General features: G+C 37.8%; 3 protein-coding genes across 4 annotated transcripts; 1 reads left to right on the forward strand and 2 right to left on the reverse strand.

Annotated features, from left to right (window-relative positions):
- Window positions 1-3,953: 3,953 nt before the first annotated feature.
- On the reverse strand, window positions 3,954-5,970 carry LOC119082644 (zinc finger protein MSN4-like). The gene is made up of 2 exons (XM_037192224.1): window positions 5,239-5,970; window positions 3,954-5,182 (listed from the first exon to the last, which is right to left on the reverse strand). The coding sequence occupies exons 1-2, from the start codon at window positions 5,875-5,877 to the stop codon at window positions 4,022-4,024; spliced, it is 1,800 nt and encodes a 599-aa protein (XP_037048119.1). The 5' UTR covers window positions 5,878-5,970; the 3' UTR covers window positions 3,954-4,021.
- A 4,132-nt stretch (window positions 5,971-10,102) lies between these two features.
- LOC119082654 (zinc finger protein 626-like) lies at window positions 10,103-13,353 on the forward strand. 2 transcript variants are annotated; one of them, XM_037192237.1, is made up of 9 exons: window positions 10,117-10,306; window positions 10,377-10,549; window positions 10,595-10,724; window positions 10,781-10,959; window positions 11,023-11,110; window positions 11,172-11,513; window positions 11,588-11,755; window positions 11,902-12,102; window positions 13,284-13,353. In XM_037192237.1, exons 1-8 carry the CDS (start codon window positions 10,178-10,180, stop codon window positions 12,079-12,081), a joined length of 1,389 nt encoding a protein of 462 aa, XP_037048132.1. In that variant the 5' UTR covers window positions 10,117-10,177; the 3' UTR covers window positions 12,082-12,102; window positions 13,284-13,353. The 2 variants fall into 2 exon arrangements, with proteins under 2 accessions (XP_037048131.1, XP_037048132.1); XM_037192236.1 differs by having other exon boundaries at window positions 10,103-10,306; window positions 10,377-10,724.
- Window positions 13,354-13,415: 62 nt separating this feature from the next.
- LOC119082647 (transcription termination factor 5, mitochondrial) lies at window positions 13,416-15,317 on the reverse strand. Its single transcript, XM_037192227.1, has 4 exons — window positions 15,096-15,317; window positions 14,065-15,034; window positions 13,768-13,992; window positions 13,416-13,707 (listed from the first exon to the last, which is right to left on the reverse strand). Exons 1-4 carry the CDS (start codon window positions 15,211-15,213, stop codon window positions 13,509-13,511), a joined length of 1,512 nt encoding a protein of 503 aa, XP_037048122.1. The 5' UTR covers window positions 15,214-15,317; the 3' UTR covers window positions 13,416-13,508.
- Window positions 15,318-26,337: the final 11,020 nt, after the last annotated feature.

The raw sequence follows: 26,337 nt of genomic DNA on the forward strand, positions 1-26,337 counted from the left end.
TTGTTGAAAAAAGTGAGAAATCGAGCAAATAGTTTCTCACTTTTTCACATGTTGAAATTAGTTGGAAAAAGTGAGTGCGTGGAATCCCTGTTTCATATAAAATTTGAGTTCAGTCGGTCGGGTGAGACCTCATCGAGAAAATCTCAAATTAAATCAGCTTCAGGTCAAAACAGGTTCAGATATTTTCAGTACAGGTTCAAGTTAACCTAACCTGTTGCGTCCACTGATTCACGCAAAATTCGAACTGTGAAGCGTACTTATGGTGTGAAAAATGGCGGTCTGTGTAACTTTCTCATTCAGATACAAACTTGGTTCATACTATGTGTAACATGCAAATATGGTCATGATCGTAGTTAATTTATTTAACACAAATACCAAATGTCATGTGGAATGCGTGGAACGCGAGTGCTTGGAGAAACAGCGACTGCTACGCAATTGACATCTGATTGTTTTTTTTGTTGATTTGTTGGTTTTGTCGAGTGCTTTTCAATTTTAACATTTTCTTTCGGTTTGGTGTAACAAGGACTGAAACAGCTTCTACTTTTGTGTTAAAATTGTTTCAAACTCTTCTAAATTTTATAGGTTTCAGATGTGTTCGTATATAATAAGCCCTAATTAGGCCGTTAAATCGTGAATTTTGCTTTGTGTTTGAGTGATTTGTTTCCGTACAGAACTTATTGTGTTCTTGTCTTTTTTAAAAGAAAAATTTAATTAAATTGATAAGACAGTAGGCAAAGTATCTAAATTAATAATTTTCCATTAATTCGTCACAACTTTTAATTCATAATTCAATCCTGATAATTCGTCAATCTAAAAATACACTGCTCGTTCGCATTCACATCCGCAATCAACAAACGTCAAACGGTTTTCATTGTCTCATTAGATTTTTTTGTGAAAATGTTGTTTGCCTACCTATTAAACCAGAGCTCTCAATATTTCCGAAATTGTTTCGATTCAATTCAATAAATTGTTTACAAGATGCTTCAATTGATAATTTTTATAAATTTCGAATAAGGAAAGTGCTCTTAAAATCAACAAATCGAAAACAAAAAACAATGTTTTTTATTCCTGGAGTTATTTTCAGAAAAGTTATGCTCCGCAAGTGTCGGATATCGATTTTTTTTAATAAAACTTACATTTATTGATCAAAAACAGTTAAAGAACTTATATAAATTGTTCTTCGCTTGTTCGATACTGTTTTTAATTCATTCTCATTTAAAATGTGTTTTGACTACTTATCTACTCGAAAATAAAGAAATATTAGGAATTCCTAATAAGTTGCAGATGTTTTCGATTCAAAAGTTTTTTTCCTCTATTTCAATGGATCTTTATTTTAATATTGAATAATAGAAGGGTTCTGTTAGCCGGGCTCACTGAATATCTTTGAATTTTGACCTAATCTCTTTTTAAGTATCTACAGAAATTCTTATCAAGTCACTTTGGAGGAATTATTTCAGCAACCCCTTCTTAATAAGATTTAAAAAATCCATTAGTCGAAAAGATAAATCTGATAAATTTATTGCACTCTTAGCGCTTTGTATTGAACTTCTTGAAATAAGTACGTTACTTCAGTTAATTCATTCTTTATTTGGTTTTTCGTTGCTTTTTTTAGAAAAATACCTTGCAGTGCTGCTTGATAATTTATTAATCCAGTGGGTAATAATATCCCTCACCTATGGCATTATGTAATAAATCTCATATTTCTATCTCCGAAATGCTGCGTAAATGTCAAACATTAACAAATTTGGACAATTGAAAAATATCAGAAAATGTGAGTGTAGAAAATGGCTTGACTACTACACCTCGTAGGCTTATCTCAAATCTTAATAAAATTCTAAGCTCTAACCGTAGCTCAACTTTTTTTCGTTAAATATATTCTTTGGTTTTTCTGTCAGAATTATGTGCTACGTGACAATAAACTAAAGTTGGTTGATTTCTTGGACTATAGCGGTGGTTTGTAAATAAAAGACGTTAGTTTACGCAATATTTCGAGCTTCGGCTTTGCTCTTCATCAGGCTCTTTTGACTACTAATTACATTACTGAAAATCAACAAAAATATGAAGCTAAGACTACTAACTCCTCTCCACATGCACATTACAAATGTTTTGTAGCTTTGACTTTAATTTAGCCAACGGCGAAGAAACAAAATCCAACATGTGTCAATAAACATCAGACACATCTTCATTGTATTTTCGTTAGTAATTTGAAGGACACCACGAGTGTAATCGAAAATCATTGGAATAGGAATAGCCTGAAACCTGATATGATCTGGATCAGATCTGATAGATTTTGACTTGACCTGATTTGAGTTGAACCTGAAAATACAGACACTGACCTGAAGTGAATTCTATCAGACCTATTTCGCAAATTATTTTAACAATATCTTGAGAAATTTGTTACTTCTATTATGCAAATATCCTCCGTGAAACTACGAAACGAAAATTACGATTTTAGAACTCAGCGGCAAAGGAAACTAACAAGAAATATGCAAATGAATCAGGTCAATCTTGGTTATTTCAGGTTAAATTTAAAACATGTCAGGTCAGATCAGGTTTTTGATTTTCATGTCAAAAACCTACCTATTCCGAGGCATAAGTGGTTTGTAGTGTGGCCAAGCTAATTCACTCAAGGCTGTATACTTTGGGGAGGTCACGCAGATGCAGATACGCGGGTTACACACCACGTTTCATACAAAAAATTCACCACGCCATACAAATTCAATTTTGGTGAATTTGTTTGTATGGAAAAGGTGTGTTCCCGCGTATCTAATAAAATGGCGATCTGCGTGACCGTGACCTACCCAAAGTATACAGCCTTGAATTCACTGACCGAAAACAGCATGGTTGCCTCACCTTTTTAAGTACAATCTTCAAAACAACCTTCAAAAGAAATCTTTTCCTATTTGATTTTCCACATAAACTACATAGTTTTCTGAAACTTTGCCTAAATATTTTGCCGATCCCAAAATGCATTCCAATTTGCTGTAAAGATCTTCGCATCATCGATTAAATACAACAGTCGATTGAATTGACGATTCAAAGGCTTGCGTAGCATAAATTTCCTGAAAATAACTCCAGGAATAAAAAACATTGTTTTTTGTTTTCGATTTGTTGATTTTAAGAGCACTTTCCTTATTCGAAATTTATAAAAATTATCAATTGAAGCATCTTGTAAACAATTTATTGAATTGAATCGAAACAATTTCGGAAATATTGAGAGCTCTGGTTTAATAGGTAGGCAAACAACATTTTCACAAAAAAATCTAATGAGACAATGAAAACCGTTTGACGTTTGTTGATTGCGGATGTGAATGCGAACGAGCAGTGTATTTTTAGATTGACGAATTATCAGGATTGAATTATGAATTAAAAGTTGTGACGAATTAATGGAAAATTATTAATTTAGATACTTTGCCTACTGTCTTATCAATTTAATTAAATTTTTCTTTTAAAAAAGACAAGAACACAATAAGTTCTGTACGGAAACAAATCACTCAAACACAAAGCAAAATTCACGATTTAACGGCCTAATTAGGGCTTATTATATACGAACACATCTGAAACCTATAAAATTTAGAATACTTTGAAACAATTTTAACACAAAAGTAGAAGCTGTTTCAGTCCTTGTTACACCAAACCGAAAGAAAATGTTAAAATTGAAAAGCACTCGACAAAACCAACAAATCAACAAAAAATCAATCAGATGTCAATTGCGTAGCAGTCGCTGTTTCTCCAAGCACTCGCGTTCCACGCATTCCACTTGACGTTTGGAATCTGTGTTAAATAAATTTACTACGATCATGACCATATTTGCATGTTACACATAGTACGTAAGCATCCACTTTCATCGTTGAAACTTTTCTAATTTTAACCTTTCTCAGCAAAACGGCGGTTCGATTGCGTTTTTAGGTCCAATAAATATTGTTCTGGTCAGATAATCAATAAATTTACCGTTTTTTTTGAAAATTTCTTTAATTTTTCATTCATTTTTCACCAACAAATTTAACACAAAATTTAAAAACTATCCGAAATGTATGCCATGCTGTTTCTTCATATGCAACCGGTACGAACTTTTATATTTGAAAATGCGCTGACAATCCTCACATTCATGCGTCACGAATGTGAGCTCGTGCTGGAATTGAATGTGCTCCTTCAACGATTTCTTCGAACTCAACTTGCGATTGCAATACTGGCAATAGAATTTCTCGATCGAATGCACATAGCGTGAGTGGGACTTCAGACTGGATATTTTGTCGAACGATGCTCCGCATATTTCGCATATCGATCGTCCAGCCTCAACATCGCCACAATTTGAAACACTCCCGTCGTTCACGTGCACGGAAGCGATGTGCTGATTCATATTCCGTTCGTATTGGAATCGTTTATTGCAAATTGGGCAATTGAGTCCAATGTGGGCCGTATGGTATTTACGCATGTGATGGTACAGTTGACTATGTGTTGGGAATACTTCAGTGCACATTTTACAGTTGATCGGTTCATTGGGTTGAGTGTTTGTCTGTGTCGGTTCCGTACTCTCGGCTTTGGTAAAATTGGTAACCGATGGCGTGCCTGTGCTAGAAATCTCTTTCTTTGGTTGATTCGTTGCATTGGTTGAATTGGTCGCTACCGGAATATTTTCGTCGATTTGCGGATGAACTTCAATGGCAACTAAATTCTCTTCATGCTGGAAACTGTCATTCGGTTCATCGTGGAAATTGTCATTTTCATCATCATCATCGTCGTCCTCATCGTCCTCATCATCATCGTGATTGTGCTTGATGACAGGAGCCGGTCGCAGGATTTTTTTTCGTTTTCTTCCGAACTCTGCACCGACCTCTTTGATCCCATTTCCGTCGATTTTCATCGTACCGTCGAAGTAGTACTTGTTCAGAATGGTCATGCCCAGGATAATGCCGTATTTGATGAAGTTCAATTTGTCCAACGATGGGAAATTGAATTCCAGTTGCCATAGCCATTCGTTGTACGACAATTTCTCGCCCGGAATCAGATTCTTGAACCAATTGTCGAAATCCTTTTTCAATTTAGCATTCGTGCGACTATCCGTACTGTCATCAGCCGTACATTTGCTGAACATATTTGACAATGGATCGACAGAGTCATTGTCACCATCGTTCGTATCATCATCGGATGTATTGTGACCGCCATCGAATTCCTGTTTCACCTGTAAAAGCATTGGAAATGAAACTTTTGCGCAAGTCAAATGGGAAGAGACCATACCTTCACCTCTGGTGTCATGGACTGGCTTTCACCGAATCCAAACGATGATGTGTTATCAAACGTCTGATCGAAAAAGTCTTCGCCTTGCGTGTCTTCATGTTTTTGAATGCCATCGCTAGCGGTCGCATCCTTTTTCGAAGCCCTATGTATCTGCGCCCAAAACTTCGGCGATACCGGCATTCCACCGCGACACTCTTTCAGTTTGCCCTTAATCGTTTTCTTGTTGAATCCTTTGGCCAGCAGCTCCTTTGCATATCGGATCTCGTGCGGTTTGAGACGCAAATTTTCCGGATATTTCATGAACGTTTCGAAATCCTGGGTGTGATTCACATGCACCAACATTGAGCTCAGCACACACAGTTTACCCTCTTTAACGCTCATCGTGACCTGTACGGGACAATTCATTTTCCCGGACGATACGGCTCGATTTCCCTTTGACGTTGATTTCCGTTCCTCGCCAGCCTTGCATTGGTACTGGATTCGGGAGTACACTAAATCTTCGCACCTGGGATCATCTGGGGTGTATTTGGCCGATTTCTTGGTCGTTAGCAGAGTTTTCGTATCTTGCTCGTAGCGATATTTGGCGGCTAGCAGTTCTCTGTATGTGTGAAACTCGGTGCCCACTTGGAAATGGTCCATTTTCAATAATCGATGAGAAAAGTGCCTTGTGAAAAGTGTCACTTTGGTTTTTATATAAACACAATACACAAAAATGTAGAGAATGACAGCGCTTGACAGATGCATGAAGTTTGAGCGCCTATGAGAGAACACAGCGCCGGTGGTACAAAGTGAAAAGAGGTGAACGCACCCCTCATCATACGGAAAAGTATAGCACAGTGTCTTTGAATCCTTTACAATTGAAGGTCGAAACAGGTAAGATTTACCTGAAACCTGAACCAGTTTTGACCTGAATGTAACGTGTTGGTACGCTACATGATTGTGATTAGTTTTTAAGTAGATTTAAGAATAACTAAAGCCAATTTAATACAACCCGGATCCGTTGGACATATAAATAATCAAACATTTTTTTAACTAGAATAAGAAATTCAAATCGTACCGGTCACTTCGACCAAGGTTCTGAAAGAACAGGTTAAGACACATCTGAGTTGATCACGAAGGCGGCTGACACACAGATTTTGACAAATAGATACTATTTACTGAACATACTCATAACAGATTGTTTGAAGTGTCAACTTGAAGAAAAAAAATGGTTTTTATCAAGTTGACATTTCAAACAATCTGTAATGAGTATGTTCAATAAATAGCATCTATTTGTCAAAATTTGTGTGTCAGCCGCCCTTGTGGGTGTCTTAACCTGTTCTTTCAGAACCTTGACTTCGACGATCAAATATTAGATAAATAATCAGTGCCATCATACGGCTATTGCATTTGTATCATCATTTCATAACGTAAAACTGTATGCCTCTGTATGGAATGATTGTACAACCGAGCGCATAAATAAGAATGTTAGCTAATAAGTCGGCCTCTATTCCATTAAATCCTCGTTGCGGACACAACCGCACGAGGAAACAAGAGTAATTCGGGAATTATAAGGAACGGACGGTTTTATTTCTAAGTTCTTTTTTTTATTACAAATAAAGTCGTTTTGGCTAGTCAATTAACATAAAGTCAAATAGTTTCCTTTACCCGAATCTCTTCCCGTAAGAAGAGTCAACGTTTTCACGTGTGCTTAGTCATTGCCACGTTTGTAAAACTCACGGACATTTCAATCATATTGGAAATTTCAACCCTGGAGAGGCTGGTTCACTAGTCACATGGTACAATTTTCCTATTAATTACAAATATCGTTCTGGCTGGAGATGAAGTGGTTTTAATCGTTCTGCCCACACTAAGAAGAACAAGAAGTAATGGCGAGCCCCATTATTCATTTAATTTTGGCCTAACCTGAATTTACCTGAAACCGGAATATAGGTTTGTTCCAAGTAACTGTAAACACGAACTTTGACAACCCGAACAACGACAATTTCATCCATAGCAACGTCGCTTACGTGATATTTCATACAAATCGAGCAACGTCGCCTACGCGATTTACACTGAGATATTATTGAGGTTATGGTTATATGGATGAAATTTGACAATTCATATGGCCTTGGAACAAACCTATAGTGATCAGGTTTGACCTGACCTGAAACCTGACAGGTATACGTGAAAATTGGTATGAAAATTTCAGGTCAATCTGGTATACAAGTTGAGGCTGAAGAACAGTGGTGTTAGAGGTTTGGAGAATTACCTAAGGAGTCGTCACGACCATTACAGAGTGCATGGGCAAATTTTGAAATAACCCAAAAATTGGAAGTAATACATACATTCATGGCGAAGAATCGAGTGCTTGGCTTCAAGCTTTACCATCACCGCAGCTTGGTACATACACATTTAAACAACGACGAATTTAGAGTAGCTATCGCATTACGTCTTGGTTTGCCAATGGTACAGCCCCATAAATGTGTATGTGGATCAAAAGTAGACAAATACGGTAGACATGGTTTATCTTGCTCCAAAGCTTCAGGAACACTACCACGACATCAAAACTTCAACAACTTAATGCAGCGAGGATAAAAAATCAGCAGAAGTTCCTTGTTTACTCGAAGCACCAGGATGTTCCAGACCAGATGGCAAGAAACATGATGGCCTCTCTTACCTTGGACCAAAGGAAAATCACTGTTATGGGACTATACTTGTGCTGATACTTTTGCGTCATCGTATATAAATCGAACTTCAAAAGAATTAGGTTGGGCAGCAAAACACGCGGAAGAAAAGAAGTACGAACACTACGTCGATTTGCGAGAACAATTTATTTTCATTCCAGTCGCCACAGAGACCTCCGGTGTGTTTGGCAAAGAAGCAATTAAACTAATAAAAGCAATTGGAAGCAAGATCGCTGAAGTTACTCATGAGAAAAGAGCGACATTTTTATGTTCCAGCGACTAGCACTCTCAATTCAGAGTGGAAATGTTGCATCGATTCTTGGTACGATTCCACCTTCCAAGAACTTGGCAGAATTATTTTATTTATAAATACCTAATTTATACAAAATTTATAACAAATGAAGAAATCCCAACAAAAATCTCTTCGAGAAAAGTGTGACGCAGTCTTTGAAGTACAATTTCTAAAATGAATGATATCGCTAGAGTTGACGCTTTCAGCTTCGTTACGCAAAAATTAAATTTTACACCCAATTTTAGTTCAAACAAGCTGGCTTAGGTTTTCTCATCATCTGCCAAATAATTTTTACCAAAAAAAAATTTGACTGGAAACTACCAAAATTTTACCAAAAAAATCTGCGTCGCATGTGGCAGATAAATTTTCTTGCTGGTCTTTTCCTGAACATTTGCCACTTTGCGACGCAGATTTTTTTGGTAAAATTTTGGTAGTTTCCAGTCAAATTTTTTTTTGGTAAAAATTATTTGGCAGATGATGAGAAAACCTAAGCCAGCTTGTTTGAACTAAAATTGGGTGTAAAATTTAATTTTTGCGTAACGAAGCTGAAAGCGTCAACTCTAGCGATATCATTCATTTTAGAAATTGTACTTCAAAGACTGCGTCACACTTTTCTCGAAGAGATTTTTGTTGGGATATCAGTCATTTTAGAAGTTTTAGAACACTTTTTATAACAGTTTATAACAGACATTCGGAAATTTGGCAAAAATCGAAAATTTGACGAAAATCGAAAATTTGACGAAATTCGAAAATTTGACGAAGAAACTAATTCTCTATCTGCCACCATTCAACAAATACCTCTAAAAACATAATTGACCCACCCATTTCCAACTTTCGACATTTTTCACATATGCCCCTCTGTTCTACTCGTAAAACTCTGAGACTTTGCCGAAGAAAGTAACTCTCTATCTCTCATAACCCAAAAAAATATTAGTCCTTCCATTCTACGCTCGAGTAGCTCAAAATTTGGTCACTCTAATCACTCTAGCTCAAACGAATCTGCCCGATTTTTTTAATTATTTTTTTGTTCGAATCGTGTTACGAATACCTTTCATTTGATGGGTCGCACGCCTCTGTAGGTTTCAATACAGCTAAGCTACAGCCGAAAACGCGTTCCCGACCCTCGAAAACCACACTCAGAAACCACTTCGAGGCCAATAAAACAAAATTCTGGTTTTTCCTGGGGTAATGGCGTATCACATTTTCATTTTTATGCCCACCCTGAGGTTCCTGCAAAATTTCATGGAGATTGGCTGACTAGTTTCCGAGATCGACCGTCGATAGATAGACAGATAGACAGATAGACAGATAGAAACATACAGAGTAAGTTGAAAGATTTTGATTGTTTGGAAAACGTTGATTTGGTGCATTTTCTATCAAAATGACCAACTTCAAAACGATGTATCTCCGGCAATTTTAAAGTTACATAGTCGAGTGAAGGCTCGTTTTGCTCGTATTTGAAGCGCGAATAAGATAGAATAGGATTTGTGGTGATACAGGCCAATGGAAAGAAACTTAAATTCTCGTCTATATATAGTTGTCGCGTCTCAAAAAAATTTCTTCGTTCTTTTTTTGGAAGTTAGACTGCGTCAAGTCCTCCGCTAACGCTCCGGACATGATGATTGCTCAATCTGAAACCTGACCTGATAGAGGTTTCAGAAAATCAGGTTCAGTTCAGAGTTCTTCGAAAATGGAAACCTGAACTGATCTCAGAGTAACTTTTAGACCTCGAGATCTCGGTTTTATACCGATTAGACCTTATACTTTCAATTGACTACGTCAAAGCTTGAATGAATTTTGAAATCACAAAAAAAGAAAATTTCATTCACTAGTCGACAGACTCCGAATTTGAATTTGACGTAAAATCTACCGCGCAGTGTCCAGCAGAGTGTTTTGACATTTATCTGTTTTCGTGATATTTTGTATTTGTTTATTAGCATTCCGACCATTCCGACCAATAAATGTAAATATTTAAGCCAAAATGACAACTTCAATCTCATTTAATATTAGTGACGTGTGTCGCGGTTGTTTATCGGATAACCGAGACAATTTGCGATCAATCTTCGATTCAAATATTCTTGAAAATTTCATTTCATGTACGAACGTACAGGTGACCGGAATGTTTATTTACAAACAATATTTTTACATGCAGATCAACTTAAGCATTTCTTTTCTGAAAGGTGACGGCTGAGGACGGTCTACCGAAGCACATCTGCAATTCTTGTGTGTATAAAGTCGTGTCGTGGGTTACGTTCAAATCGCAATGTGAGCAAAATGACGAGATCCTACGGACAACGTTCCAATGTTCAGTAAATAAGCAAAGTCTTTCATCTACCAGTCAACCTTCCGGAGAGACTTGCTCCAAAAATATCGTCGACGTTATAAGTGATAGCTCGTTCCAATCAGACAGTGCAGTCACAGTGCAGCAATGTTCTGAAATCGATAATTCGAATGTCGACGAGTCGGAAAACACAAAACCTATCGGAGAGCACATCGATTGCGTCAAACCCGATGCGTACGACGATGAGGTAATTCGGAAACAGAATTTTGAGCCAAGTGATCGCGATTCAATGCCAATGTTCAGGAATTTTTAGTGACTGCCAATGACGAAGACATCGATGAGTCTGACGTTGACCAAACGGTAGACAGCGGAAAGACACAATCTTCGCCACAAAAGCAAGTGACCTGTGACGAATGTGGTGCCCATTTCCGTAACTCCGATCGACTGAAATCGCATCGACGAAGTGTACATGAAGGGAAAAAGTTGGTTCTGCCATTAGTTCATCGAAAAACGATTCAGTCATTTGACTTCTAATGTCTCCACAGGCCTGAAGTTTGTCCGATATGCGATAAGGAATTCAATAATCTGAGAGCACTTCGAAGGCATCGACATAAACACAGCGACCTGAAACAGGTATTTGCCATGTGCGTTGATTGTATTGGCCTTAATTTAAGCGATTTTTCCATCACCACAGTTCCGGTGCGATGACTGCGGCAGATGGTACAAATATCAAACGTCGTTGACTCTGCACAAAAAGAGTCATGCCGATGTTCGGCGCTTCATTTGCGATTTATGCGGTAAGGCCTTTGTCAGGGCACATGGTCTGCAAAGCCATTTATTGTCCCATTCAACACTTACTCCGTTCACGTGTGATTACGAGTCCTGTGGCAAGCAGTTTAAGAATGCCATCATGCTGAGGAATCATCAGAAGAGACATCTGGGAATCAAAACGTTCGTCTGCTCACCGGACTGCGGCAAAGAGTTCATAACCGCAGCTGAACTTAATACTCATATTCGATCACATACGGGCTCTAAGGTAAATTCATGTTACCACTCCCAAGTGGCCGTGATGACCATTTTGATGTTTTTTGATCTGATTGATCCACTCAGCCGTTCGCCTGTACAATGTGCGACAAAGCTTATAAAACGAAGAGCCATTTAACGGTTCACTTGCGATCCCATTCCGGTTCCAGACCGTACGCCTGTGATATTTGTCCCCTGACGTTTGCTCACAATAAGGTGCTGAAACACCATCGACTTGTCCATCTGGGAGAATTGGTAAGTTGATATTATATACGTTTTGCAAACGTCCCCTGCACGTACGTTGATTTAGTATTCGACTATTTGATCGTACAATTCGACCAGTTCATAATTCGACCTTCGGTTAAAAAAGTCGCCTCAAATCGCAATTAAATTCCTTTCAGCCATGGTCGTGCGACATTTGCCAACGTCCTTTTCGACAGAGAAGTACTCTAATGAAACATAAAAAACTGCATACGGACGGTAAAGCCCGAAAGAACCAGCCACAGCATGTTGCCAATTCAGATTTTACTGGAACCGAGACCATTCAACTGAGCATCGAAATGGAAGATCTGGAGAAATGAGATTGGAGACTTGCACTGTTCACGGTTGGTTTGAAACGAGATTAAATAGGGACCGCCGACCACCAATAATTTTTTTTCATATTTATAATGAGTGATGGACAAGAACATCACACAGGAAAAAATTAGCCCGAACCCCTGAGCCGTTTCTGAGAACCAGTGGATGCGCTACCACGAGCAGTCAGACACAGCCTGATCACAAATTTTAATGGGGATCGGTAGAGAGAACAATTCTAAGATATACCGTGTAAAAATTATTGCTTTCGGTCACTTGCTCTCGGAGCAATAACTGTTGAAAGTCAAAATTTCACAATTTTCGAAGAGTAATATATCCCTGACAAAGTGACCGACCCAGCCAGTTAAGATTGATTCTAGACGCGGTTAGTAAGCTCTTTCGAATGACGAAAAAAAAAATTTGAAAAAGTTCTTGTATGGTACATTTTCAGAGAAGTTACTTTTTCCGCTACCCTCGGTGAAATTTGGCCACTTCTGTACCTTTCTGGTAGCCTTGTTTCAAACTTATTTGCCCCTAATATTATAGCCTGAGGAATAAGCTTTTCAACGATACCAAACATGCCATACTTGATCCACAACAAGTACTGTTGATGATTCAGTTTTTCAATCGAAGTCAGTCTACTCGAAAATCTGGAGTCCTCGAAAACGAAATTATTAAATTTAAAGATAATATTACAATTGAATGTCTTTTACTCAATTATATGAATGGTACCGACTCAGAGAGTCATTAAAGTCCACTTCTTTTCAAAAAAATCTTTAAATTTAATAATTTCGTTTTCGAGGACTAAACGAGGTAACTTTCGTCATTCGAAAGAGCTTATTAACCGCGTCTAGAATCAACCTTAACTGGCTGGGTCGGTCACTTTGTCAGGGATATATTACTCTTCGAAAATGGTGAAATTTTGACTTTCAACAGTTATTTCTCCGAGAGCAAGTGACCAAAAGCAATAATTTTTACACAGAAGATATTAAAATTGTTCCCTCTACCGATCCCCATTAAAATTTGTGATCAGGCTGTGTCTGACTGCTCGTGGTAGCGCATCCACTGGTTCTCAGAAACGGCTCAGGGGTTCGGGCTAATTTTTTCCTGTGTGATGTTCTTGTCCATCACTCATTATTATAAATATGAAAAAAAATTATTGGTGGTCGGCGGTCCCTATTTAATCTCGTTTCAAACCAACCGTGTGTTTGTCGTCAGTAAAATGTTTGAATTTTGTGAATTGAACGAGTTGTTGGACGCTGAAATAAAACCAGAGACTGTGAAGGCAGGCAGGCAATTTTGTGTGTTTTATTCGGTTCCCGTAGCAGCACGACACGGAAGAAAATCAGTCGACGCTTTGATTCACAATTTTATTTTTGACGAATTTCCTCTGTAATGACCTACAATTTACCTGAGCTTTGACGGCATGAAGCAGTCAGTTATAATAATCATCCACCAAATTTGAGCCGTCACATTTACGATCCAGCCAAACGCCGTCCCCACTGAAATGCCGTTCACGCTCGATATCGTACAGGATCAGTTTCAATTGGACACTTTTCGGTAAGTCCGTCCAGCTATGGCCTTCGAACGGTTCGCTTTCGCTAAATTTCTTAAAACGACTTACGATGAGATCTCTGAAAGCCAATTCAATTATTGAGGCGTCGCAATCAATCGGAGGCCTTTCACCGACTTACCCCGAATACAGAACAATGTGAACGTTGGCGCGAATATCTTCCAGCTCGAATCCGGTCAGCTTCAATCTGTCGATTGTGTCTTTCACATCCACAAAGGCAACGTTCTTCCAGTACGGATGCCGATTCATTTCATCTTTCGCTTGTTTCGCGTCAATATTCAGATTCGTAGTCAAGAAGCGGATGCAGTCCCTCTCCATATGTTGATCGTTCTCACGTTGATAGAATCTGAAGCGAACCGAAATTGGTTTTGATTAGATCAAGTGTCTCGTCGCGTCAGCCAGGTAGATGTGATGTTACTTTCGAAATTCAGAATGTTGCCGTGTCAAAGCATCGATATTGAAGCACTTCTTCTCTACCGTTTCCATGTGTTTCATCCGATACTCAGCCTTGAAATAGTGTAAAATTAACTTCAAAAACTTCGGATGAAATGACATCGCTTGAATATGCGGTTGCGTTTCCATTTCTTTCAGTCGCCTGTGCACGTCCTTCGGATCCAGCTTCATCAGCTTGGAGAGCACATTAGTGTATTTCGTTGTCGATTCGTCGCTCAATTCGACCTTCTCCAATTCCTTTAGCGTTCGTTGAACGCTGTCCGGTAACAGAACCATTGCGCTCGGATTCTGTTTTAGAAAGTCTTTCGTATTCACGCCTCTGATCAGTTGGATTGTGAGCAATTTTTGTAGAGTGTCTGGATCAGCTCCTAGTGCCTGTTTGTAGTCTCTGATTTTGTCTTTCGGTATGTCCAACTGTTCGGTCAATATTTTCAAAATATTTTCCGTCGATTGATAGGACTTCTGACGAACATGGTCCGTGCGAAATGCCTTATTGAATTCTTTAGGCGTCATAAGACCATTATCCACAAAAAACAATTGTAAAAAGTGCAAACGAACCGCTGTCAAATTAGCGTCTTCCTTACACGGACGCAATTGCACTTTCAGGCGACTTGCCAGCCGCTCTTGTAGATTGATATTGTTGTCAATGATGCCAAGACTTTTGAGAGACGCTTCAGTCTGACGGACGATTTGGTTGTAATGCTGCAGAGAGCCTATGTTTACGTTCGAGCATCCACATTCGCTTAAGACTTCATGTCGGTTTTTCAATGTTATGCGGTCGCTGCACAATATTTCCGGCTGCTCTCGTATGTTTTCGATGGGGGTGCCAATCTCTTTTAAATATCGAATCGAATCGGAAACGGCACCATCATCCACATCGATCAAATAGTCATGTTTCTGTAAAAACTTATCCGTTGCTGTTAATGAACCGAAATCTGAGGTAAAACAAATTGTTTAAAATCCGGTGCTTCGGCTGATTGATTCGCGCGCACTCACCCAAAATTTTCTCCAAAAACTTAACTTTATCGCTAACGTTGTGGCGTTGAAATGTGTAAATTTTAGACAGATTTAAATGTGTCACTAACAACAACCGAAAGCTTTTATTGCAAAACATTTTATTTCAATGCATCAGAGAAAGTAGACAAAGCATGTTGTAAGCAAACTGATGTTATCGTTTCGTATTGGATGACAGGCGCTGTCATGTCAGCTGTTCCAATAGTCCAGTTACTCGATACGTTTTTACTGTCGGTCTCATCTAACACTATAGACGAAACATGAAGTTGATTTGGTTTTCAGAGAATTTAGGAGACGAATCGTCGCTGTCGGTGTAGCAGTAATAGTTATTTTCATGTGTCGGGGACGAAAATGAGGGAGTTTTGAGATTTTTTTTCTCTAGTTTTCGTCTTATTGCTTACTTCGGGCTACAACTCATCAGTTAGGGTGATCATTTCTGATCAATGCACACAGATCATGGGATCCTTTGTGCTACCCTGTCATCATTAAAATCTTGAAGCCCTTTTTAGGACCTCAACTCCTTCTCAACCTATTACCTTACGCTCTACACGAGCCACTCCAGGCGAGCAAACTGATCCCTATGATTAGGTACCAAAATGATCAGCTAATCTCTAGGGCAGAAAGCAAAGAGTGACTGGCGTCAACCTCGCTTCATTAGATTGTGATTGTCAGAAAGCCACTGGGAGGACGGCTGCGTCTCACCCCTTAGGCCTTACACTAATGAAAGCAAGTAAGGCAACATTGTCGCCCGAATCACAGTCCTTGTCATTGAGATTGACAAAGCCTGTGATTTACATTCCGCTCGATATTAACCTGGTCCAGTCTCATATTTCATCAGACTAGCCCGTTCGAACGTAAACTTTCTCTGCAGTGGGCCAATATAAAAGCCGAGCCAGGCAGAAGCGTCACTCAACAGTGTGCCACCAAATGGCCAACCGCCAAACTTTACCACTATTTAGCCCAAAAGCCCTTACTTCCAAATTAGACTGACGAACCAGCCACCTGCTGTCTCTGCGAGGAATGCTGTCTCTGCGAGGAATCAAAATAAAAGCCGGTAAAAACTAGCATCTCTCAGCAGCATAACACCACCAATCCATCCGTCGACCTTGTCCACTCTATAGCCCGAAAGCCTAAGCTCTATGAATAGTCCGGATCATTTTACTCATATAGAAGCAAAATAGGACCTAGCCACATCATTGAGTAAACTTTTAGACCATAAACCAGCCGAAGGACAAAGCTGGCGAGTGAGGCAAAGCAACTAAGAGTCCTGGTAGTGACACACCACTAAGAAGAGTACCAATCTCGACAAGCCTTCCTAATGTCTCTCCGCAAAGAAATTCCGCTTACAGCGTCCAAAAATTCACTGAAACACGTTCTCAAAATATTCGTCGTGAATTTCTGGTGGATCCAGCTGTCACTGTCTTTCACTGGTATGCTTATACACGTACACAGTGTGAGGTTATGACGAGCACCGTATCATTAGCCGCACGAAAACGCTGGTTTATTGAATGATTATACGAGAACTCCAACTTTACCGGCGACCGTGGCACTTCATTACTGAGATTTAGTCAACAGAAATGTTTTTCTGGTCAGTTCTGACTACAAAAAGTATAATTAAATTCAGACAGAAACAAAACACTTGTTGACGTTTGCAGTGTTGCCAGTCGGGCTACAACTCGCGACATTGCCTGAAATAAATCGTCCAAGCAGAGACGCATGAATGACAAAAGACCAATTCGCAGTCACTCCATTTTGCTCACCGTTGTTTAATTTTTTTTTTTTTTTTTTTTAAAATAACAATGGAAAACTGTTCGTTTCCATTAGTGTAGCGTAAACGGTGAGTAAACGCAGTGTAGTGCTCTTCGTGCTTAAGCCATTACCTCCAATGAAAAACAAGGTTCTGAAAGAACAGGTTAAGCCACTTTCGAGTTGATCACGAAAGCGGTGTGATCAAAATTTTCCTGTAGAACCTTGAATGAAAGTACAAACCAGGTATGCTCTGTCCATACAATCCGGAGGCAATAGCTATTTCATATTAAAAAAAACTCAAATTGCAAGCCAAATCGAAACATGAAGCGATTCGAGAAATTACATTTTGCCTGTCACATTGGTAAGAACGGTAGAGCACTCGACTCACAAGCGAGAGGTCACCGGATCGAATCCCAGTCGAAGAACAATCTAATCTTTTGGTTTTTCTTTCATTTCGTTATATTCGCAAAAAATTGGGAATTCGAATATAAATAAACAAAGGGGCGCGAAAACACAGCACAATTACAAAATTCGGTACTTTTTGATTTAATTCAAGACCAAATCGGGCCAATATAACACTTTTCTTTAAATTGTGCTTCAACTTTTATTTATTTTTCCGACCACGGTTTCAACTGCCAAGCAGTCATCATCAGGGTTTCTTTATTGACCCTGGGTCAAGTACCGAAGGGCAATCTGTAATTTTTCATTTCGCACTTCGTTTAAATTCATTTTTCACAGATCGTTATACATACGCTGGAAAGCAATTAGTATTTGGTTTAAATGGGGCAAACAAGTTTATTTAGAAGTTTTTTTTTACACGAAATTGAACTAACATTTCGTTTATGATTCGCTGGAGGTGTACATGTACAAAGGTATGACTTACATCCTAGAGGTTTGTCATTACCTTGCCACTGTCGCCGTCAAGGCTGTACACTAGCAGCTTTCCCACGACTTTCCAAACTTTCCATCAGTAGATGGCAATTTTTAGTGAGTCTGTCAGCAACTCGTGCAACGTGGCAGACTCACGTGACTCACGGCTGATCAGTGGATCAGTGGAAACAACTGATGATGGCTGTATCACGCTATCCTCAGACCGCCACTGAATCCCGAGGTCGAAACAGCGTCTTTGCTTCATTGTTTTCACTTTACGTGATCCATGTGGGTAAAGGAAGAGCTTTTTTGCTCTGTTGGTTTCTGAATTTGTAAGAATTTTAAGAGTATTGACTCTTTCAATTTGGAGATTTTTTCCTTTGAGTCTGTAGACATTTTACCTGAGAATTCTTGTTTACCTGTTTCACTTTTTATTTGTAAGCGTTTTGGCTGTGAATTCTTAAGAGTTTATTCGTAGGCATTTCAGCTTAACACCTTAAAATTAATTGCGGCTTGCCAACTTTCGACACCCTGGACACCCTTAAATAGTCGAGCCTGATGAGAAAGTGGTATTTTTGAACAGCATTTTCATGCTAAACGTTGAAAGACGTACTTAATACTTCTCACAGGTCGAAACAGTGGAAAAAACCATTCGCTATCTAATTGAAAGGTGAAATTGTTTATATTAAATCACTATTTCCTCCGCTCCATACAAATGTTGACATTGTACCATACCAATAGAGTATACTTTCATTGATTACCTTAACGCTGTTGCTAACATTTCGTCAACAATAATTTTTTGGTTATGGCTCTACGGATGACGTTTTGACAGCTAAAATAATCTCGGAACCGACATATACATACAACCATGTTTAAGAGTCAATTTGCCAAAACTTCGAACAACTTAAAAACAAGCCATCGCCGATTTTTGGAGGGTATACAGTAATTGAATCAGGGGACCCTCCTGAGTCATTTGCAACAAAAAAAAATCCTCGAAGTAATTATGTTTTCACGCCAGAAATCATGAAAAATTGTACTGAGTGAGGGTGACCAAAATAGTTTTTGTTGCATATCAACAACAATGTGTAACGCATTGATGTGAAATTATGGTGGTTGGCAGAGGTGTTGAGGACGCATATCTTGACCTTTAAAAAATATCGAAATTTTTTCGTGTATGTGGTGCAGTAGCTATTTTAGGGGAAAAAAATTCCAACTTTTGGAGAGTGTTTAAAAAAAATTACAATGATAGACTTGGAAGATATGGGTATCGTTGCGTAGGTAGTGACCTCTACTATCCATGACACCACACGGATAAAAAATATTTTTTCTGCTCAATAATTTTTTTTGAATCAATATTTACATAAAGTAATAGGTTGAAATGAATGCTTGCGTCGATATAAGATTATTTGCAGCAATATCGTAACTTGCATTAATATAAATCAAGCACGTATTACAATTATTTGCAGCATTAATGACTGTTGCACAATAATATTCGTTTCAAATTAATTGCGGTAAATATTACGTATTTATTGCGAGTAAAATCTGCTTTGGGACGTTCAACACCAACATAGCAACATTTGCTGCAAAAGTTGCTGTTACTGTCAAACGTATTTTATTTGCCGTGCATAATTCTACATGCGAGTGCATGAAAAAACGACGACATTTGATCTGTTAAAATTTGAAACAGTTTTATAGACCAAACTCAGTGATAGCTATTTTGAAATGGAATTGTCAGATCTGCAATCCACATTTGGAGACTATCTTCAATATTTCAAGGGTGAGTATGAAAATCATATATCTAAAATTGGCGTCATTCTGTCCGAGAACATCATCAAAAATAAGCCTAAACATGACCTTGTAATCACCATACATTTGAAACTTTGTTGGGTTTTCTAAGATTTTATGTGTTCAAATTTCTTTATGATCCTATAGACCTTGACTTCGAAACATTTCTAATCATGAAACCAGAGCATATCAAGGAAGCAATTCCAAGCTTGGGGCTACGTATAAAGTTTGAGAATTTATACTCTAAGTTTTTGTCAGGACTCGATGAAATAATAATTGTGGGCGATTCTAATGACAATAACACGGCATCACTGGATGTAATGGATACCGAACCGTCCATTAATATAGACCAACTCTTAGCTTCGCCGCAAAAGAATGAGGTTATGTTACCAAACATTTCGAATGAGAAAGCATATTTGCAAACTGCCCAGGTATTCTGACCTGTAATTCTGTGAACGTTTGACAGATATTTATTAAATGGTTGTTTTAGGATGTTTTAAATATTCCTTCAATCGACTTAAAGATTGTCGTCAACAAATGCCTTCATTTAAATGCGCCAATGGAAAATCATGACCGGACAGTTATTGCTAAGGCAGTAATCCACCATTTGTTGGTGAACGATCTCAATAGAGAGTAAGCAAAAATTTCCAATTGATCGCTCAAGGTGAAATTACGAATATAAATCCTAATTCGCTTTTCCATTTTTCAATGAACGTCGCATTCTGTCTAATGTTTACATTTTGGCGAACGAAGGAATTATTTTCGTTACTTCTCTTAGAGGTTATTGCAAACCGGTTAATATTAGCTGAAATTACAGGATTACCACACCAGAATTCATTCGTCTAAGTAATGTTATTGTCGATGCCTTCCCGATGGAAGAAAATTCTACTTACTACATCCCGGCACATAAAAATGACCAAGCTCAAGGAAAGCTGCACGCGCAATACAACAATTACAAAGCCCTCTTGCGAAGTGTCGGTCTATGTAAAAAGCGTAAATATGTTCCAAAACGAAACGGTAAACCGACATTTATATATTTTCGGCGAAATATCTCGTAACTCAAACAAATTTAAGCTGAAGGAATATGCCACTCGGAAACGGTAGAAGAACCGAATCAAGGTGATGAGAGCTCTCTCAAAAGTACATTTGAGATCTCTGAAGACTTGGAACTTATTCGAAAGTACTGGGAAAATTCATATTTTGATCGTAAAAAACTGCTTCTTGAGCTCACAACAAACGAGTATATTCATAAATTTCCCGCTTTCAATCTGTATAACGGCTATGAACTGGTTAAGTACTTTGTGTTGCCCGTGTTGTCTCCTCTATTCTGTCTTTATGTCTGAATTTGTTTTTAAAGCTCATTTTTTCTTGCCTATATTTTATTTCCTCAACAACATTGCTGTTTACAATTGCAGTTTATTTTGGATTCTGACAAAATTCTTGGTCGGCGGCACTCAAACTTACTCGAAACTTCGGAAAAGATCCTAATTTACGCTAATCGTCAAAAACGACCATCACCGGAATTGAAGGCATATTTGCTGGAATACGATAAATGTTCACTGAATCTCAGTGGAGATGATTTAAGTGGTACGTATAATTAGTGTTACAAATTTACCGAGTGATTCAAAACTTTGTTTTACAGCTTTTCGACAGTTAACGGCACTCAAGTTGTTACCATTTGTTATGTCAAATCCTTCCCGGAAATTAAGCAAGCCAGAGGCATCCAGCTATTTTCTTCCGCACTATAAGGTTAGCTTGACATTATCGGTAACTATCGCTCATCACCCACCAACAATTTTTACGTTTACAGACCGCCCATGAAGCTGAAACGTTTAAGACTACACACTTTAAGCCAGTCGAAACATTTCCCCGTTTGATGTTAATTGGTGAAACAGTCAAACCATCAGCAAATATTTACGTCTCCGACAAACACTACATCATTGAAGACCCAATCAGAGGATTTGAGGTACTTTTCCGAGCGTTCCTAAGCCTAAACTGTAATTTTCCTGTACAATCGGTGCACGTTTGGGAGTTCGTACAGAAAATCATTTATGATCTTCCGTCGGGTACAGGAAAGCGTATTGCCAGTGCCGAAACGTTTATGCAGGACATTCGCAACATTAAGCTTAATTAAGATTGTCGGGATTTATTTTAGCTGTAAGATTAGGTATAAGTTCTTTCAACCTTAATTCGGTTTACATCATCTTCCTCATTAAAAAAAAAATATTTGAAAACGTCCAATAAATTCGTTAAAGCAAAAAAATGGAAAACCAAGAACTTTCATGTAAAATTTGTGGTGGAAACCTATTATCTATTGACGAGTTCTTTCATCATAATCACTTCAACCACAATGAAGTGATGAGTTTTACTTGTCCGTTCAAAGAGTGTTTGAGATTTTACTCAAATCAGAAATCCATGAAAAATCACTTACTGAGTCACGTTATCGACCAAAATTGTACACAAACTATTTCCAAAATTAATGATACACCGAATGTGGAGATGACCGTTCATTACTCACAACGAGCTCGAGATTCTCAACCGTTAAATATTGATTCGCCATCACAAATTATAAATGAACTAAAGTTGAAATTACTGAAACAAATTCTGCATTTACTGGCTGATGAGAACATAGCAAAAACAAACTCATTTGAGGTGCTGAAAACAAGTTTCGCAAATTACTCAGTTGTCTTTAAGAACTTCGTTCAGTCTGGTCATTTTTCTCCGGTGGACAATGCCTGGATAAGAGATTTTGAGGATTTTTTCTCTGGGACACCGAATGTTTTGAAGTCAGAACATAGACTTAAAAAAACACTTATTGAGGCCGGTTATTATGTGGAATCGAAAGATGTAATAATTCATTCTGAAAAAAAATTGGTCTACGTAAACGGACTTCCTAAGATGGTTGACGACAATAGAATAGTTAAAGTGTTTGATGTAGCAAGCATGCTGAAAAAACTTTTCAATCTTCCTAATGTTACACGCGACATCGTGAATTACGTTGAAAAACTAAATGAAGATGCAGATGGACCAATTGCAAACATCGTTCAATCCAAGCTGTGGAAGTGGCATTTAAGTTTGCTTGAAAATATTGCATCGACTCTGTATTTGCCAATATTTATATACTTCGACGATTTCGAACCATTGAACGCATTAGGTTCGCATGCAGGAGCTTACAAAACTGGTGCTGTATACATGGGTCTACCATTTTTACCCAATGACATTGTTTCCAAATTGAAATTTATATTACCGATCGCACTATTTTTTTCTGAGGATAGAAAAGAATTTGGAAACGAAGCTATCTTCTATCCAGTGATAAATGATCTAAATTTGCTAAATTCGGAAGGCATAACTGTTGAGCATTTTAAATTTAAAAAAATTAAATTTCAAGTTGTGTTGATGCTTGGTGATAATTTGGGACTAAACGGAATTCTGGGATTTGTAGAGTGTTTTACAGCAAATTTTCACTGCCGTTTTTGTAAAAATATTAAGCATGTAATGCATAAGCAAGTTAAGGAAGACCTTACAACTTTGCGTACTGAAGACAATTACAAGCAAGACGTCATAACTAATAATGCAACGGAAACTGGTGTTAAGGAGGAGTGTGTTTTTAACCAGTTGAATGGCTTTCATGTAACAAAAAATTTCAGTGTTGATACTTTGCATGATTGGCTCGAGGGCGGACTTCACGTAGATTTATGTAACATAATCAGCGCTCTAATAAAAAAAGGATATTTTACGCTTGACGAATTAAATAAACTCATAAAAACTCATAACTACGGACCATGTGTAAAAAATAAATCAATCGATGACATCACATCCGAAATGCTTGACAGAGACCGGATTAAATGTTCAGGAGCAGAAATGGAAACATTTTTTATAAATTTTGCCACTATAATTGGTCATAAGGTACCCCATGATTCAGATGAATGGAAAGTTTATATTAAAGCAAGAGAAATATATGCAATAATAACCGCTAAAGCGGCTATTCGGGGTGCTTCCCAACTTTTGCGTATTTTGATATCGGAGCACCATGAACTTTTTTTAATGTGCTTTCCGGATAAGCATTTTAAAACCAAACACCATTTGTGGCTTCACTACTCCGATGTTATGGAAATGGTTGGCCCAGTCAGTCGCATTTCATCCTTGCGATACGAAGCTTACCATAAAAAATTTAAAAATGTGTCCAGGATCACTGCCTGCCGAATCAATTTACTGACAACATTTGCTCGAAAAATTGAATACCAATTTGCTGACTTTCTGTTAAATTTTGAAACAATTGAATGCAAACCTAATTTTGGCCCCTCACAAAATGCAAACTACACTTTGTCGGCAAACAAATACGGGTTTTCAATGAAAATTAAATCTATCCTTGTCACCAGTTGGATCGAGAAAGGAGGTGTCACTGTAAAAAAAAATTGTGTAATTCAAACTGGCACTGAGTGTGACGGTTCCCCTATATTTGGGCTCGTAAATGAAATTTTTCTAATCGATAACACTCAAATTTTTTTTGGTTGCCAGGCTCTTGAAAATCTTGGTTTTGATCGCCATTTTTTTGCTTACTCAATTGTAAAATGCAATGAATTTTATTTATGCGCATTTAATTACGAATTTTTATCTAAAATATCGTATGTAAATGAGACGATGTATTTTAAGAATGTAACTTTTTAACTTAAATTTAATGTAAACATGAGAACGTAGATGTATTGTAAGAATGTAAACTTTTGAACTTAAATCTAATGTAAATATTGCAGAAAATAAATAATTACTTCAAGTGAATACTCCTTATATACAAGATTCAAGACCGATTTTTTCAAGCGATAGATCCATTTTGCCCACCGCAGATAACAGTGATAACATTCTTTTATTTCAAAATACATCGGACACACACATTTACATATATGTATGATACGTAAAGTTTTGCTTCGGATGAATGGTTACTTTATATCTCACAATGATTGTAATATTTGCAGCAAACAATATTACCGATTGAAGTGAATATAAAGTGCATTCTGTTAACAGGGTTTGTATTTGTCACACATATTACTATAATATTTATTCTAAATGTTTTTAGTTGCAATATATTGGCAGCAGTAGTTGTAATACTCAAAATAAACATGGATATTTGAGATCAATAGTTTTGATGATCACAATTGCTTACGTTTCTTAACAGTAATATAAAGCATAATATATAAAGCAGAAAAAATATTTTTTATCCGTGCATGAACCTACCGCGGCACGGCTTTCGTTGAGCTTCAATTTTGATTGAAGTGGACTAACACAAAAATTCTGTAGAATTCTAATTTTTTTCGCGTCTATTGTAATTTTTCTGACGTATGAGACAATTTTAAATCAGGGCTAGAGTTACTGCCATCTTACGCTTCGGGAAATTTCGCTCAGGATCTAAAAAATGTGAAAAAAATCCAACTACTTCAATTGTGTCATACGTTCGGGTATCTCCAGACTTTCCCGTATGGCCAGGGCGGCACTGTATCAAGTGTTTACTAGCATATTATGATCATTTTTTGTACGTCGGCCACTTACCGGAAGGATTTGTAAAATTTTCACAAGTTCTCGAATACGAAAAATGTGACATATTTCCAAATCCTTCCGGTAAGTGGCCGACGTACAAAAAATGATTATAATATGCTAGTAAACACTTGATACAATGCCGCACTGCCCACACGGGAAAGTCTGGAGATACCCGAGGAACGTATGACACAATTGAAGTAGTTGGATTTTTTTTTTCAAATTTTTTAAATCCTGAGCAAAATTTCCCGAAGCGTAAGGTGGCAGTAACTCCAGCCCTGACTTAAAATTGTCTCATACGTCAGAAAAATTAAAATAGACGCGAAAAAAATTAGAATTCTACAGAATTTTTGTGTTAGTCCACTTCAATCAAAATTGAAGCTCAACAAAAGTCGTGCCGCGGTAGGTTCATGGTGTCATGGATAGTAGAGGTCACTACCTACGCAACGATACCCATATCTTCCAAGTCTATCATTGTAATTTTTTTTAAACACTCTCCAAAAGTTGGAATTTTTTTCCCCTAAAATAGCTACTGCACCACATACACGAAAAAATTTCGAAATTTTTTAAAGGTCAACATATGCGTCCTCAACACCTCTGCCAACCACCATAATTTCACATCAATGCGTTACACATTGTTGGTGATATGCAACAAAAACTATTTTGGTCACCCTCACTCAGTACAATTTTTCATGATTTCTGGCGTGAAAACATAATTACTTCGAGGATTTTTTTTTGTTGCAAATGACTCAGGAGGGTCCCCTGATTCAATTACTGTATACCCTCCAAAAATCGGCGATGGCTTGTTTCCATGTTTCATACAACTTGGTCGAAGTTTTGGCAAATTGACTCTTAATGGTAATTCGCGAGATTTTTGTTGATTCGAGGCGAAGCTGAGGTCAATCAGTACATGAAGACAAGACTAGAAGCGTCGAAAAGTCTCGGTTTGCATAACAGATAATAAAAAGATGAAAAGTAGAGTTTTACTGTGAATTTTTTTGATCCGAGTCGTAGCCGAGGTCAATAGAGTCTCGAAAATGAGACTTTTGATCATTTGTTATGTAATGGATTTTACCTCCTTTAGGAAACCTCGGCTGGCCTATAGACACGTCACATTTTTCCACACTCTTCAGAACAACGATTTTCCGCACAAGTATGTAATCTATACTATCAAATGCTGAGGACGTCGAAAGCAGTTCTTGAAACATGAAAAGTACGGTCTTCGATGCATGTAGCATGCTACATGCATGTAAATCATTAGGATTTGACTTTTTCTTTGCGATCAAGTTTCTAT

Source organism: Bradysia coprophila, unplaced genomic scaffold, assembly GCF_014529535.1.
Source record: "Bradysia coprophila strain Holo2 unplaced genomic scaffold, BU_Bcop_v1 contig_476, whole genome shotgun sequence".
NCBI classification, from domain to species: domain Eukaryota; kingdom Metazoa; phylum Arthropoda; class Insecta; order Diptera; family Sciaridae; genus Bradysia; species Bradysia coprophila.